We start from the raw sequence: 16,488 nt of genomic DNA, 5'->3' as shown, positions 1-16,488 counted from the left end.
AAAAAAAAAAAAAAAAGCAAAACAAAAACAAACAAACAAAATTGTATTTCATTTCTGATGTTCATCTTTTATTGTTGGTTCAGTTTTGATCATTCTGCTGCCAATCAGAACAACAGACACAAAAATTTTGGAGGGGTCACATTCCAGAAATTTTGTGACTTGTGTAGGACAAAAAGATTGCAATTAAAGTGCTTTCTTGAGTAAAAATGTCTAGAGAGACAGTGAACATCATCTCTGCAGCATAACAGAGACATGGGGAGTCAGAGGTTTTAGCAAGTATTCCTGATGAATACTAAATTCTGTAAGGGATCTACATACAGAAAGGAAGGGTACACAGAGAAAATATAAAGACATAAAAATCTTCAAGCTATCAGTCAAAATCTGAGTTAATTAACCATTCTTATTTAAGCACAACTAAGAAAACAGTCACTTTTGTTTATTACCATCTGAATTTCTGCAATTGGCAAAATAGTTGGCTTATTCATCATTCATGATATTTAAGGTTAAAAGTATGAAATATCCACTAATTAACTTAAACTATGGATTACATTTTAGACTCTATATAACAGCATTAGCATTTGGATTTATTTCACTTAAGTTTGCAACAAAATTTACATACCAGAAACTTAAATGAAGTTTTCCACAATGAAGATTTAAAGACTATGATAATTTAAAAAATTTTAGAGATAAGAAATGGGTCTTTTTGATACTAAATACCATTCTATTTGATAATGATCACTATAGTTTTGAGATAATTATAGTTTTATTTAGTTCATAAATATTCCTTTTTTTCTCTATCTAAAATGCAGACATCAGGTGCATTCTCTCAGTGCCAGCAGAGTTGGGAGAGATTGTCTTGATCAAACTCTGAAGTACAGATTTTCTCTCATAAATCACTATTTGGTGATGTCTTTTCCTCTTTACCCCCTCCCAAACTCTCTGCTCTCAGATTCCTACATTACTGTATTCTACTACTTAAAACCATCCATCTCTTTTCTTGTGCTAATTTTGCAAGTTTTTTAACTCACAAGTTTACATATTAAAATAATTCTCAAAAATAGAGGAAGTATTATTAAAAATATTATTTCTTATTGGACCATCTTACTGTATAGAAGGCCAGGCCTGAATGGGTGGCATTTGAAACTAGAAAAGAAAGAAATAATTATACAACTATCTCATTCCTAGCCATTCCTTTACATGCACTCTTTTGAATTATGCTGATGCCACAGCATACTCACTTTTTATCTGGTTAACAAGTGATGTCTTTTCAGTCAATGTTTGTTAGGAATAATTCAACTTCTAGGTTCCTTTCATCCTCCTTTTTAGCATTATTCAGAATTTCCAAGTAATGCTTTAGTCCTGGTCTTGAACCTATAGCTCACTTAGGTCATCTAATCCTTTATAGTAATAAGTGAATAATAATAAGCTGCCTTCTTGCTAATAAGAGAATAATGAACTCTGTTTCTTATGTTTAGCCAGTAAACTTTCTACCAAATGTCCTTGGCAACCATCGTGGAAGCATCTGAGAGAAGCAGCATGAAAGTAGGATCAGTAGTATGTAAGTAGAACCAACACTGTAGGATGAATCCAGAAACAAGCTTATGCTCACAATTAATTTCAAGTAGAGCAAGAAAGCCTTAATCCTCTCTCAATTGTTCTGTTACATAATGGAAGAAGGTTCCTTGAACACATGAACATTAGATTTGGGTTTTCTGATGCATCTCTATTAACAATGTCCCCAGGTAATAAAGTACTTCTATATATAAGATGAAATAAATTCAATCATTTTTTTAATCAATGTAGATCCCGGTGGTGAGGAGAGCATGGGTAAAATTCCATGCCATAAAAGTCATCACTACTGTGCTCCAAAAGAGCAGCTTAGAATTTTGGTTTTGGTCTTCGAGAGAAAGTTGGATAGTTTACATAAATGTCCTCTTTTTCATCATCTGGAGACTGGGTGGGAGAAGTGGGACTTCTACAGTTGGTGGCTACCTACAAAAGAAATAGCAGAACATTGAATGACTTACTGAATTTCAGCATCCAATTGTGCCCTTCCCCCAGCCTTGAGCAGGTTAAATAGACCCTAAGTGCTTGCCATAGTTGGACTTAACAACCCAGGTGGAGTCAATTTCCTACAGGAGTAGACTGCCTGCTGAGCTTGCTTTAGAACTCAATCCAGCTAAAACAAAGGATGGGTCTGTGGGCTCTACCTATATAAATGCAGTGCTGACTATTAAACTTTGAGCCTTGATGAGAAACTTTGTCTTGGCTTCATCCTTCTCTTACATTCATCCTTTTCATTTTCAGCCCCCCTTTCAGGTAACCCAGTTCATCCATGATTGCTGGATAGCTACATCCAATGAAGGTATTCTATAGAACCCTCCAAATACACTAATATAGGTCAAATTTCCATTACAGATAATTTGGTAAAACATTAACCTTATTACATAAAATTTATTTCTAAAACATATTTTAGAATTACATTTACATGAATGGAATAGATGGTAAGTAAATTTAAGGCAGATTATCAGGTTCAAAAATAAGATGTCCTTTACCAGAAACTGGGAGGCAAGTACAAGACCAGATTTACTCAAGAAGTAGATATCCTTCACATGTTTCCTTTTATTTGTTTGTTTAAACCCTCAATTATGTCTAGTATATTTCCCCAATGGCTGTGGAGAATTTCAGGCAACTACCAGAAACTGGGAGGCAAGTATAAGACCAGATTTACTCAAGAAGTAGATATCCTTCTCATGTTTCCTTTTATTTGTTTGTTTAAATCCTCAATTATGAAAAAATAGATGTCTTAAACTACCAAGTTTGTACAATGTGTTATGGAAGCACACATAATGCAGATTTTGGTAATGTGTAATGCTGACTACAATTATAACAGTTAATTATGATTGTTACTATTTTCCTCACAATCCTCCCGCCTCAGCTTTCCAAGAACTAGCAAAATAGTCCTGTATTTTTATACTGATATATTTTCAAAATCTTGGCTTCAAACATTTTTAACAATAAGAGGATAATTATTTCACCAGCTACTTGGTACTTGAATCACAAGCAATAGCATTGCAAGCTCTTTGAAAGGAAAAAGAGCAATAGCATACACAACTGAATATAAAAGATCTCTTACAGGAGATTTTAAACAAATAGGAGCAGTGATAACCAACTTACCTTAGTCTGTTTATCCCTGGGCTCTTTAAGCGGAGTTCTCACCTGTCTCCGTCTCTTCCTGGAATACAAATTTAGGACAGAATATTAAGACACTACACTTAAGCGTTGGTTATCTGTACTGTTCAAGTCCTAGCTGTGTGCCCAGCCATTCATGTACTTAGTGAATAGAATAAGTAGTTATGGCTACAAAGCCACATAATAGTTGTTTTTTGTGTACATTTTCCACAGTGATATGTGACTGCCAACTTGACTAGGTTTTAAGTCATCATGGAAATGTATTTCTGGGTGTGATTTTTGTTTCCGGAAATTTTAACCTGAAGAAAGAAGACTCCTACCATATATGGCATCACCATCTTATGGGCCAGGGTCAAAGGCTCAATAACAAGAAGAAAATACACCAGGAATCTCTTCCTTCTGCTTCCTGACTGGATACATGACCAGGTAACTCATATTCTTGCACCCATGATTTCTTTGTCATGGCAGAGTGTACTTCCCAACTGTGACTCAAAATAAATCTATTCTTCTTTAAGGTTGCCTTCCAGGTGTTTTGTCACAGTGATGGAAAGAATAACATATTTATCTACTCTCATGTGCTTATAGAAGGAAAAGACAACTACATTCTCCAGGCAGAATGCAATAGCAATTAATTACAGTGGTTTTACAAGATACTATATAGTGAAATAATATCAAAACAGGCTATAGCTTTTGGACTTCTGGACTTCTTTAAAAGGCTAGCACTCTAACATATTGGATAACAATAATAATTGACTTAAGTTTCATTTAAGAATCTCCAGTTCTTATTATAAATTACCTGGTTTACTGTAACAGATTAGAAAAGTGCTCAGAGGTGAATAGCATCTTGCCTGGCATCTCATGGGTTAGTAATGGTGTTGGAATTAAAGCCACAGCCTTCACATTAGAATCCAACACTTCTCCATTCTGAATCACCTGTATAAGCAGACCATCCAGAGCCATACTGTATAACACATTCATATAAGTAAACCATTGTTCCGGGTGAAATTTCAAAACAATAAATATAAGAGAAACAAAAATGATACTGTAATTGAATTGGAGAAAAATAACTACAGCCAAGAATATTGAAAGAGCTGTTATGGGGATATCAGGCCTGTCTCTCTGTCATCTCCCTACAAATAAGATTCTAACTGAACTGTAGCAGAAATAGGTTAAGTACAAGAAGTGAGAAGTTCTTGTTCCTGTTTTGTTTAAATCTACAATTATAACTCCTCTGTAGCAATCATGAAATCAAGATATTCTTTCTACAAAGAAAAGATTATCTATAACAGCTATTGACTATAATGGGTATTTCCAATTGCTTGGAGGTAGCCCGACGACCTCAGCATAATCTTAACTCTATATACATTTATTTGATTTTTTACTTAAGAAATTAGTACTCCATTTATTTACTTATTCTATGTGTAAATGTATGACACATAAGTACATACATGATTTTTCTTTTTTTAATTTAATTGTATTTTTAATTTATTTTTTACACTCCTTATTCCATTCCCTGTGGCCCCCCCCATTCACCCTCCAACTACTCTACATCCCACACCTCCTCCTTACCCTACCCCATCTCCATGTGGATGCCCCCAGTCCAAAGTGGGATCTAGTTCAAGGGGAGGTCCCAAAGCCTGACACTATTAGTGAGGATATGGAGCACTCACAAAAAGGGATCTATCATGACTGTCCTCTGAAAGACCCAACAAGCAGCTGAAAGAGTCACATGTAGATATTTGCATCCAACCAATGGACCAAAGCAGCTGATCCCTGTTGCTGAATTAGAGAAGGCTGAAAGAAGCTGAGGAGAATGGTGATCCTGTAGGAGGACCAGCAATATCAATTAATCTGGACCCCCGAGTTCTTTCAAACACACTAGACCACCAAAAAGACAGCATATACCAGCTGATATGAGGCCCCCAACATACATATAGTAGAGGACTTCTGGGTCTGTGTTTATTCAGAGATGATGTACATTATTTTTCTTAGGTTTATATAAATAATTCTTATTTATTCTTTGAGAAAATTTGTGATAAGGTTGCTATTGCTTCTTTTGTACATGAGGAAACAAAGGTATGGATCTATGCCATTGACCAGTTGTTAAATTGTCATTCATAAGAAATGTGTGTGTGTGTATGTGTGCCAGTATATGTGTGTGTTTATATCTGTGCATGTCTCTCCCTATGTGTTTGGGTGTATCTATATACTTAACACTAGAGCATACAATGTAGGGTGAATAAAAGAGAACTTGGTTTAGATCTCAAAGCTTTCCTTATGCAACTTGTGCTGCTATTTGCTAGACGAGTGATCAGAATTTCATAATCAGTCCTCTTTACAATACAGTTGGATCATATACCAAAGCTTGTTGTGTGTGTGTTGAACAGTTGTCCTGGTTTGCATAATAGTAAAGTATTTCTCATAGGGGATATTTTCAATGCTAAAAAGAGTTTCCAGCATATTAGGACATTGTATTTGTTAAAAATAACATATGCACATTTATACTAAATGTCCAAATGAGCAACATTTTTCAACCTAAATATTAAATTTCACCTAACATATGTCCATATCAAGAATAAATGCTGGCTCCTTTCATTCTGAGCAGCACTCTGTACTTGCCCTGTCCTGTTAACTCACTATTACTATCCTTCACATCTCTACATGGAATAGCACAAATCTAACACAGAGGAATTGTTCCAAGGACATCAGAATCACAGGTGACTAGGTGCCAAAAGTAAAGTCTAAATTTACTTTGGCTTCTGTTCAACTCAGCACATCTGAAGCTGCAGTATTATTCTAACTGGTAAGACCTAGGACTCTGGGTCACTGTTATAAACCTTGGGTCAGTTTTCAAAGCATTTCCATTTGAAGTAACAACCAAAACAGCCCAGTGGCAAGGTAGAAAGAGCGAGTGCCCTTTCTTTTGTGCTTTTCACCTATGATTATGCAGTCAAGCTCCCTAATCTTTTTATAACATTTAATCAAGGGATACCATCCATGTACAGTGTGGTTCCATTTAGTTGTTCAGGTAAAAGTAATGCATTTTCATGACACAAAACTTATCATGTCCAACATCTGTGATCCTCCAGAGGTTCCCTTCTGACACCCACTTGTTGCAGCTCTGCTGCCTGTCCCTGTGATATCACTCCTGTGATACAGAATTTTCTGTAACACTAACACTTGGGGGTCTTTTCCTAACTTAGTAATTTTTGCTCAGGAAAAAAACTTCAGGCTGCCATGATGGGAGAAAAGGTAAGACTCCCTGTGTTACAATGTACTTGTGCAGACAACTATTGAATATGCACTGTTTAGACATATTAGGCCAATCAAATACTAAAAAGGAAAAGCAAAAAACCCTCTCATTATGATTATCTTAGATGTACTGAAAGGGATAACAACCACAAGAAGAATTGAAATACAAAGCAAGATACAAGGGATGACAGATGAAGAGGACATGATTATTCCAGATAGTGACATCATGTCTATTTGAAGGAACATCAAAAGAGGACAGACCTCTGGCATGGGAAAAGGGGACAAGTGTCTTGCATGCTGAATGAAGCCCAAGGACTGAGGTCAAATTAGAGAAACTGTATTTTGGTAGCAAAATTCTTCACTTTTGAGAAGTGAGTTTGATATGTTAAAAATATAATAGTTCCAGTTTTAACAAAAGTAATCAGGATTAGGGGGAGTAGTAACGTGGAAAATACAAATGAAGATTATATATACTGAGGACAGGAAACAAGGCACCTTTTGATGGCTGTCTTAATGAGTTCTAAGATTATTCTGGTGTCTTTGGTAATACAAGCATCAATCAGGAGAATGGCATCACCAATTCTATTTCAAAAGAAGAAATAGGTAAAATCGATAGGTTAAAGGGAGAAAGTGGGCCTGAGAGCAATGTAGGGAAGTGAAAAATGTTATTAACATCATATGACAGTAAAAGAATTGGGGGTCATGGATAATATATGGAGACAGGACATATAAACTTGCTAGAGAACCATAATAATAACCAGTATGTATGTGTTTGTGTGTGTGTGTGTGTGTGTGTGTGTGTGTGTGTGTGTGTATGTGGTGTTAATATTCTCAGCAAGGGAAGAATGAAATTTTATTTATTCATTTGTCAAAAAAATATTGCATGCCTGTGCCTTTCAAGACATGCAAAATTCTAATGTTCAAAAGTGGTTCCTGTCTCCCTTGAGCAGGTAACACTCCATCTGAAACATAGTATAAGAAGTTATCTAATAAAATTAAAATCCAAGGATTAAACCACCAACCAGAGTATACATGGATGGGTCTATGGCTCCAGCTACATATGTAGCAGAGGATTGCCTTGTCTAGCATCAATGGAAGGGGAGTCCCTTGATCCTGTGGCTTGTTGCCTAGTGTAGGGGGATGCTGGAAGAGTGAGGTGGGAGTGAGTGGGTGGGTTGGGGAAGAGGGAGAAAAGAGGGGGACTTGAGTAGGTGAGACCAGGAACGGGGACAGTATTTGAAATATAAATAAATAAAATACATAACTAATATTAAAAATATGAGATATACTAGACAGATCAGTAGTGCTCATGGGAGAGCTAGGAGGAAAAGAAAGAGCCTGAAACCTTTCTCTTGGGCCACGCCTTCAGATCCTATCTAAGTTAAGTTTATTTAACATCTCCAGGTGGCTTCTTTTAGAAATACCAAACCATCTTAGACTGTGTTGTTATTCTGGTAATGTGTAAGTTTCTTTGCCACTTGTTCATTGCATTACAATATATTTAAAAAGAATATGACTGAATAAAACATTAATCTCTTCTCTCCCTCTTTTCTTCCCTCCATAGTGCCCTTTTCACCCCCTCCCCCACAACCCACATACTCACAAAACCTTCTCAACTGACAGCTATTCCCATGAAGGAGGAAGAAAGGAAGATGTATGTAGAACAGAGAATTTTGCACGAATGTAAGGGCACATTTTCAACTCTTGAGTGACTCCAGCTTTGTTTTATAATAGTACTCCACTTGTTTTCTATCCATTTTTTGTCCCTTTTTAAAAGCAGTATTACCTATGTACATAACTGTACACTCATACATGAACCCCAAGTTGCTTCATAAGTCATTGGGTTATTCATAGAAAATCTTAAATATCAGAAACATTCAAGATAAATAAGACTCAGCATTAGTTGCTTTACTCACCTGTTATATAAAGTGATAATGACGATAATTAGGATGACAAGTAACAGTGAAACTAACCCTCCAACGATGGAAAGGATAAAATGTTTATTGTTTCCACCTAGAAAAAAATTATAGTATGAATTATGAATTTAATAAATTTCCACTGAAAAAAAGATAGGGGAATGAAGAAAAGATCCATTAATCATGTCAGGATAACAATCAAAACTCAAAGAATCTAAGAACAATTGGATGTGTTAAAGGGGGAAAGTAATTTTCCTTGAAAGCCACCTTAATACTTATGACTATCACAGATTTTTTTTCTTTTTTTTTTTTTTAAGATTTATTTATTTATTATATGTAAGTACACTGTAGCTGTCTTCAGACGCACCAGAAGAGGGCATCAGATCTCATTATGGGTGGTTGTGAGCCACCATGTGGTTGCTGGGATTTGAACTCATGACCTTCCAAAGAGCAGTCAGTGCTCTTCCCCACTGAGCCATCTCACCAGCCCCACAGATTTTTATTGCTTCTTTGATTAAGTTGGGTTCAACATCAAGGACATGAATATGGGGCTGAAAAGATGGTTCAGTGGTTACTCTTCTTACGCAGATCCCCAGAAGCCATATACTGGTTCACAATTGCCTGTAACTGCAACTCCTGAGACTCTGACACCTATGGCTTCCAAAGGTACTTCCACTTACACCCACATACACTATATAGGTAAAAGTAATAAAAATAAATCTTTAAAAGCAATAATGTTAATAGCACCTACCATACAATCACAAGGACCTGACATCTATCCACACGAAAAAGTTTACTGTGGTGTAACACTCTATATTCTACTTCAAAAGTAAGTAGGTCCCTGGGCTGAATTTGCAAGCTCCAAGCCAGGGAGAAGCCCAATCTCCAAAAGAAAGATGAACATCTCCTGAAGAATAGTGCTTAAGGCACCCCCACAGGTGGAATTTCTCAATGTTTATTGAATTTCAGTGGTTGCATTTAAAGAAGAAAATGTGTGGAACTCCATTTAAAGGTAGACTCAGAATTGTTTACTAAGATCGCATTTTTGTTGCATTCAAATATGTGACTTTGGACTTTTTATCAAAGCTCTTAATTAGTCCTAATTTGAAATTAATCCTAGTTTCAAATGCTACAGTCTGAACTATATTTCCATGATCAACATCTTCCAATAAATCTGACCATTAGAGTCAGGTCCATCTCTTTAGTGTCTAAATGCAAACAATCTCATGGTATGCTGGGTAATTGGTAAAAAGAGGGAAAAAGATAAACTCATATTTTATATCTGATTTAATGGAACTTATATTACTTTGAAAAGCCCTAAATGTTTTAAAGTCAGCATGAAACAGCATTTTCCTTCTAGAAATGGGTATAGAGAAGTGAAGGTTCTGTCGTGCATAGACCAGTATAGCCTGGGGCTACTGCTCTCCCTTCTTGCCCTGACTGAATGGCCATGAAGCTGCTATGGGAATGGCCAGATTACTGCAAGCATTCACCTTCCTGAAACCTGTAAGGACTGAAAAACAGAAAGCACACAGAATGCTTTGAGGAGTTAATCAATAGTTCATAACATTCACTTTTCCCCTTAAGTTCTGCTAATAGATCTGTGGTTGAATAATGCCAGCCCTCAAGCCCTAAAGAAAGAATTATTGTCTGTTCTCAGTGGTCCCTTTTCCGATGTTTTTTTTTTTTTCATGTATCCCAATGCTATATTGATTCATAGCAGGACAACACTGTCTTGAACTATGAAGCCATTATTTTTTACTCCTATCAAAAAGAATAAGTGCAGTTAAAACAATTTAAATCAAGTCAGTGAAATTTATAAATGAATAATTTTTCTCTAGGCCTGCAATCCTCCAGGGTAAGTTTCTGTTAATGCCAAGTATTTATGACTAAGTTATAAACTTTTGAAGAAGACTCACGATAGAAATGCCACTAGATCTTTCCTGCCAGGCTAGGCAAGAAGCAGATCCATCAGCAACGCCCACTGTTTGTCCTCATTAGAGATAGGGGTTGGAGGTTGTTATGGTTTGTATATGCTCAGCCCAGGGAGTGGCACTATTAGAAGGCTTGACCTTGTTGGAGTAGCTGTGGCTTTGTTGGATTAGGTGTGTCACTGTATGTGGGGGCTTTAAGACCCTCATCCTAGCTGCCTAAAAGCCAGTATTCTGCTAGCAACATTCAGATCAAGATGTAGAACTCTCAGCTCCTCCTGCACCATCCCTGCCTAGATGCTACCATGTTCCCCCCTTGATGATAATGAACTGAACCTCTGAACCTGTAAGTCAGGCCCAATTAAATGTCCTTATAAATGTTGCCTTGATTATAGTGTCTGTTCACAGCAGTAAAACCCTAAGACAGGGGTGAAGGCACGAATAATGTAGAATCTAGATAATGAGCCAAGTACAATGGGTCATGCTTTTGATTCCAGAACTCAGGAGTTAGAAGCAGTATTATCAAGAGTTTAAGTGCAGCTTGGGCTACATAGCAAACTCCTGAGATACTTGAGACCATTTTAGAAGCCAACAACTAACAAACCTAAATTTCTAGATCAGGACATGTGAGGAAGTGAGTGTTGGGTAAATATATCTTTTGATGGCTCATTAGAAAGATAAACACAAATGTTAAACCCTATTCTGTGGACAGATTGAATATATATACAGTGAATTTGAATGAAGCAGAAAGGCCTCACAGATTCAGCAATATCAAGACAATCAACTTTCAACTATTGGCATGTGATGGAAAAATATCTAATCTCAAATTAAACTAGCAAACTAAAAGCAAAGACATTGAGGACAGTTATGGTACCTGGTCCTTGCTTCTGCTTGGTTTCACTTGATGGCCTCATAGAGGACAGTTAATCTCTTATTTTTGTAAGTAGGAAAATGATAATAGAATCAATGCCAAGCATACGTTTGGTATTTAAATAAAACATATATAGAAGAACTTTAAATATTTTAAATACTATATGTTATTAAACTGTACAAATTATACATACATTTAGATTTTTTAAACTAATAAATTTACTTATTTTTTTAGATATTTTCTTTATTTACATGTCATATGATATCTCCTTTCCCAGTTTCCCCTCGAAAAACAAAAACAAAAAACAAAACAAAAAACAACACAAGAACAAACCCCTGTTCCCTTCCTCTTCCCCCCCTCCCTGCTCGACACCCCCACCCTCTCCTGCTTATTGGCCCTGGCATATTCCCTATCCAAATTAGGATTAACTAAGTAAGCCATTTCTATTCATACTGAAATGTAAAGTTTAAGTAGTTCTATAACACAGGTACTGCTTGCTCCTGCAACTAGAGTCACCCTTCTAGAGAAGGGTAAAGTTGTATTGATCTTTATGCATAAGATCATTCCAGACCACTGGTACATGGTAAGCCAAAATTTGTAAAACTTGCATCAAGTGGATACTGGTATTTTAACACCACTCCAAGTTTCCAGAGGATACCTGTCTACATAAATTAGTTTTATAATCTTTACTTCATAAACAATTTCCTGTTTCACATGAAGAAAATCCCAGGGAATAAGCAACTTTCTGAGACGTAATAAACCATGGCACTAACCTATAATCTAGTGACTGTTGTGTCCCAAGGGTCCTTAAATTGTTATCTCTGGTGGCCTGAATGAGAATAGCCCCTAGAGGCTTGTGTGTTTGAATACTTGGTTATCCAATCAGTGGGACAGTTTGGGAAGGATTAAACAGTGTGGCTTTACTGGAGGAAGTATGTCCCTGAGGGTGGGATTTGAAATTACAAAAGCCAGCAGGGAAGTGGTTTCGCATGCCTTTAATCCCAGCAGTTGAGAGGCAGGCAGATTTCTGAGTTTGAGGCCATCCTGGACTACAGAGTGAGTTCCAAGACAGCCAGGGCTACACAGAAAAGCCCTGTCTCAAAAAAACAGAAAACACAAAACAAAACAAAACAATATATAAATAAAATTCTTTTGTTTCTTTTCTACTTTGGGAGAAGTTTTCTGGGCAGAGACATCTTGTTTTTAGTTACATTTCCCCAGAAAATTGCTTCTATCTATTACTGTTGTTTGACCAGGTGTGGCTTTGTACCATGGTGTTCCTATGTAAACGGCCAGCACATGCTAGTGTAAAAAATAAGTTTCTGTTTCTTCTTTGGGGTATTTTAAAGGTTAAACCTTCACTGACCAACAACGAGGGGAAGAAGAGCTCTGATTGCTAACTACTGCTGTAATCCAACTGTCCTAAGTCATTTAGGTCTGGTGTATAAGACAAAGAGAAGAACAGAATATGAGAAGAGAAGAAAAAAGAATTTTAAGTGGGTTAGGGTTAAATTTTAAGTTAGGTTAGTGTTAGGGTAAGGGGGGGGTAAAGAAATTTGCTTGGTTAGTTTTTATAGATACCTAAGTAGTTGCCCAAGAAAGTAGATTTAGCCATGGGATAAGTGTTTAGTAGATCAGATCAAAGCCATGAGTGCACTGGTTTTTTTTGTTTTTGTTTTTGTTTTTTGGGTTTTTTTTTTTTTGTGATGGCCCAAAGTTAATTGCAGGCTGACTTATCACCAGGTTTCTATATCATAAACTAGGATCGTCCTTTACCCAGATACTACTCTTAAAGTTCTAGTGTCTGGGTCCCTTTCAAGTGGCTGTAGTACAATACCAGAGGTTAGGTGACAATAATCTGTCATTCATTTGAGTGTTTTTTGTCATGCCTGTAAGGGTTTCACTCAAGACACTGAGGCAGGAATATTGCCATACGTTTCAGGCCAGTTTGGACTACATGTTGGATTCTAGACCAGCCTAGGCTACAAAGTAAGAAACTGTCTGCTCACCACTACCATCACCAAATCAAGAACAATAGACAGCAGAAAACATTCTTGCTGCATCATCATGTGATAGACAGTGGAAAGACAAAAGAAGGTGAAAGTGAAAGAGAAGTAAATGTGCCAAACTCATCAGGAGTACCACCTGATACCTTTAGTACAGCCACTAAATCATTATTGTGATAATGGCATTTATCAGTTGATGATGACAGAGCCTTCATGCCTAATTAAAGCTCCCACATTAACACTGTTTCGCTGGATACAATTAAACTACACAATCCACTAATCTCTTTTTAGTGTAGAATTAATTTATCAGCAGCCAGCATCGTACCTCTGGATTCTCACACCTGCTCTGATTGTGTTAATTCCCTAAGACTATGTATGGAAACAGTCTTGAATGACTCTACCAACTAATGCAAAGGCCCCTGGAAAAGGGAAAATAGTAAGTGAAGAACTCACCCACACAGTACCTGAGCCTGAGGGTGGTAACCAGACAAGCTGCAACACCCAATACTGGAATAAAACAGTAAGAGATCAGAACCCACTTGTGAGCTTTCACTTTCTTCACATATCAGTTCAGTGTGGATCTGCCTTGTGAATAAATATCTAAAAGAAGGAAGCCAGAGATCTGTGACTTCATTGACACCCATTCTGAGGTAAGCAGCAAGACTTTTTATTCTACTTTGAGCAGAATGAAACTGTGGCTAAGAACAGGAATTCTGAAGCTAGGGTGCCTGCCTCTGCAGCCTAGCTCTTATATGTGTTAGCTAAGAAGCTTTGAATAAACCAATTAAACCCATCATACTTCACATGCTTCTCATCTGTAAAGTAGAGATGAGATAAAACTTCTTTGAAGGGTAAAAAAGCAATACTGCATACATCCTTAGGCCAGCAAGTAGCACATAGAGAAACATGACCGATGTGTCTCAAAAACATATCAACATACAGCCATGTGCATTCAAGATTCTAACAATACTGAGTGTTAATCAGCTTTGTACTACTTTAGCAAATACCAAGATCTATCAACTTAGAAAAAATGAGGTTTTATTTTATAGTTTCCAATCCATAACCAAGTTAACTCATTGCTTTGCAGACTGTACCGAGGAGTCTTAAGGGAAAACCACTCCTGGGGTAAGAAAACCACTCACCCCCTATACAGAATAAGGTAGCCAGAATGGCAACAATCCATTCAAAGGCACACCTCAGTGACCTGAAGATCCCTCTCTCACTGTGCCCCACCTCTTAAATATCCTACCACTTCTCACTGGTACCATCAAGGGACCAAATCTTTGGAACAGTCAAGAACCACATTAAACAATGCCACTAAATAAGATGAACATATGAATGTCCTGTTTATGTTATGTTTGTCAAGATATGAAGTAGGTCCCAAGTTCTGGGTTAAATATCTAACATATGAATTCTGTCTATTTTAAGCAAGCATCCAAGAAAACTTCTCATGCTTTCAAAGCATAAAGCAATTATAATTATAAAGAACAATGTTAGTGTAGAAAACCTGTAGATTTATACTCTAGACACTAGCATGTCCGGCTTTTTGGCATTGTGACATGATGTTGTCATCTATAAAGTTCACACTCAAGAATTATGGAACTGGGTTAGAAGAGAAATTGCAAGCAAACCTCATAATGTTTAAGTGGTTTATGATTTTCTATTGGGGTGCACTCACAGACATCCTGGTTATAGGTAACAGTTGGACATGCCTGTTAGAATTTGATTACCCATCCATTTTTCATCTTTTAAAAATCCTATGATAGCTGATTACATGATTAGATTTCAAAAACGATGCCTCTCATTTTGAAGTCAGAAAGAGAAAACAGTAATCAACAGCAAAACACAGTAAATTGTTTTCAGAAAGCTATTTGAGATTTAGCATATATGCCTGTGTTAAGTACAGATGTAAAACTGCCTACACAATGACATATTTACTATATAACAGGTCAATAATTGTTTTGCTATTCTTCACGAATATTCATACATATATTTGTCCCTAAACACTCACACAGATAAGAATGAAGAATTAGTGGTAATTTTTCAAATGAGACATGAAAACTGATGACACTAATATCAAAACAATTATACTTTGTGAACCTGTATTTTTCCATAACTGTAAACCTGTCTTTTATGCTGTCCAGGATTGAGGAACTTTTGCATAGCATGACTCTTGAGCATCTTTAATGTGTAGCTACAGGAAGTACCTTTCGCTAATGTCTTCTCTTAACACCTATTCTTTCTTGCATTCATGCATAGAATTATAATTAGCTTTTTCTTCCCTTTGCTCACTTTCAATATGACTAAAGCCAATTTAAGCTCTGTGAGCCGAAATAAAAGCATTGATATTTCACATTTATACTTGTGCATGAGAAAATCAGTTTCTATTAGTTAATAAAATAAAATGCCAGTGCCATTCTGAAACATTATAGCACCATGGATACTTTTGAGCATCAACAAAAATGAAGTGTGCTAAATGCATTCTGGAAATAAATTATAAAGAGGTCAGTAGACTGTTAAATATGTATTTTACACTTTACAGGTGTTAAAAAATATACATCTCTATTGGGTCAATACCTATTAAGGACTCTTGGATCACTTCAGTGTAAATTATAACTTTCAGGTGCAAATTGAGCTTTGAAGATGTATCTTTGAGAGTGATAGATTCACGCTTGCTCTTCATGTCCTCATCTTTCAGATAAATAGCCCTCTAAAAAGCCATTATACTGTCTTTGAATATTTGTCAAAATGCAAGTCAGTATGTTTTAAATACTTCACATAAAATATTCATCTGAGTAATTAAATTAGAATACTCAAAACTGGAATTTCTGTTAAGAATCAAATACTGCCAATCTGATACCAAGAGTTCATTTCTAAAAATGATAATTGGCTTTCTGCCTACAGAAAGACTTTACCTATTAATATATACCATGTGCTGTTGACAATACTTCGGGCCTTTTAGGATGAAATTTGTATGTAGGAACAAAATAGTAAAAATGGTTCATTTAGAGTCAAAGTATTAGGAAGATTTTTTTTGTAGTTTTTTCATCAGTGGGACAATGCATGGGTTTTAAGGGGCAAAGCTGAGTACTCAGGTTTTAATTTTACGTATCTGAATTTCAAGGAACAATAAAGGTTTGATTTTTTTTAATTTTCCGTATATATTTTCTTTTTTTATTAGATATTTTCTTTTTTGGTTATTTCAATTATTGTATATTTATTTGTTCTTTTCAAAAGGTTTTATTTTTTCATATGATTTTTTTATTAGATATTTTCTTTATTTACATGTAAATTTCTCCTTTCCCAGTTTCCCCTCCAAA

At 36.2% G+C, this 16,488-nt stretch overlaps 1 protein-coding gene across 10 annotated transcripts in view; it reads right to left on the bottom strand.

Annotated features, from left to right (window-relative positions):
* Positions 1 to 50: 50 nt before the first annotated feature.
* Positions 51 to 16,488, bottom strand: part of Cd226 (CD226 molecule) — a 98,251-nt gene continuing 81,813 nt past the window's right edge. For all 10 annotated transcript variants that reach the window (XM_031366223.1, XM_031366228.1, XM_031366227.1 and 7 more), the window contains 3 exons: positions 8,361 to 8,457; positions 3,178 to 3,235; positions 51 to 1,992 (listed from right to left, as the gene is read on the bottom strand). In XM_031366223.1, coding sequence (XP_031222083.1) covers positions 1,879 to 1,992; positions 3,178 to 3,235; positions 8,361 to 8,457 — 269 coding nt within the window. In that variant the 3' untranslated portion in view covers positions 51 to 1,878. The remainder of the gene's footprint in view (positions 1,993 to 3,177; positions 3,236 to 8,360; positions 8,458 to 16,488) is intronic.

This window comes from Mastomys coucha, unplaced genomic scaffold (assembly GCF_008632895.1).
Source record: "Mastomys coucha isolate ucsf_1 unplaced genomic scaffold, UCSF_Mcou_1 pScaffold13, whole genome shotgun sequence".
In the NCBI taxonomy this organism is placed as follows: Eukaryota; Metazoa; Chordata; class Mammalia; order Rodentia; family Muridae; genus Mastomys; species Mastomys coucha.
Note: the sequence above shows the minus strand (reverse complement) of the source record. Positions and strands in the feature narration are given on the sequence as shown.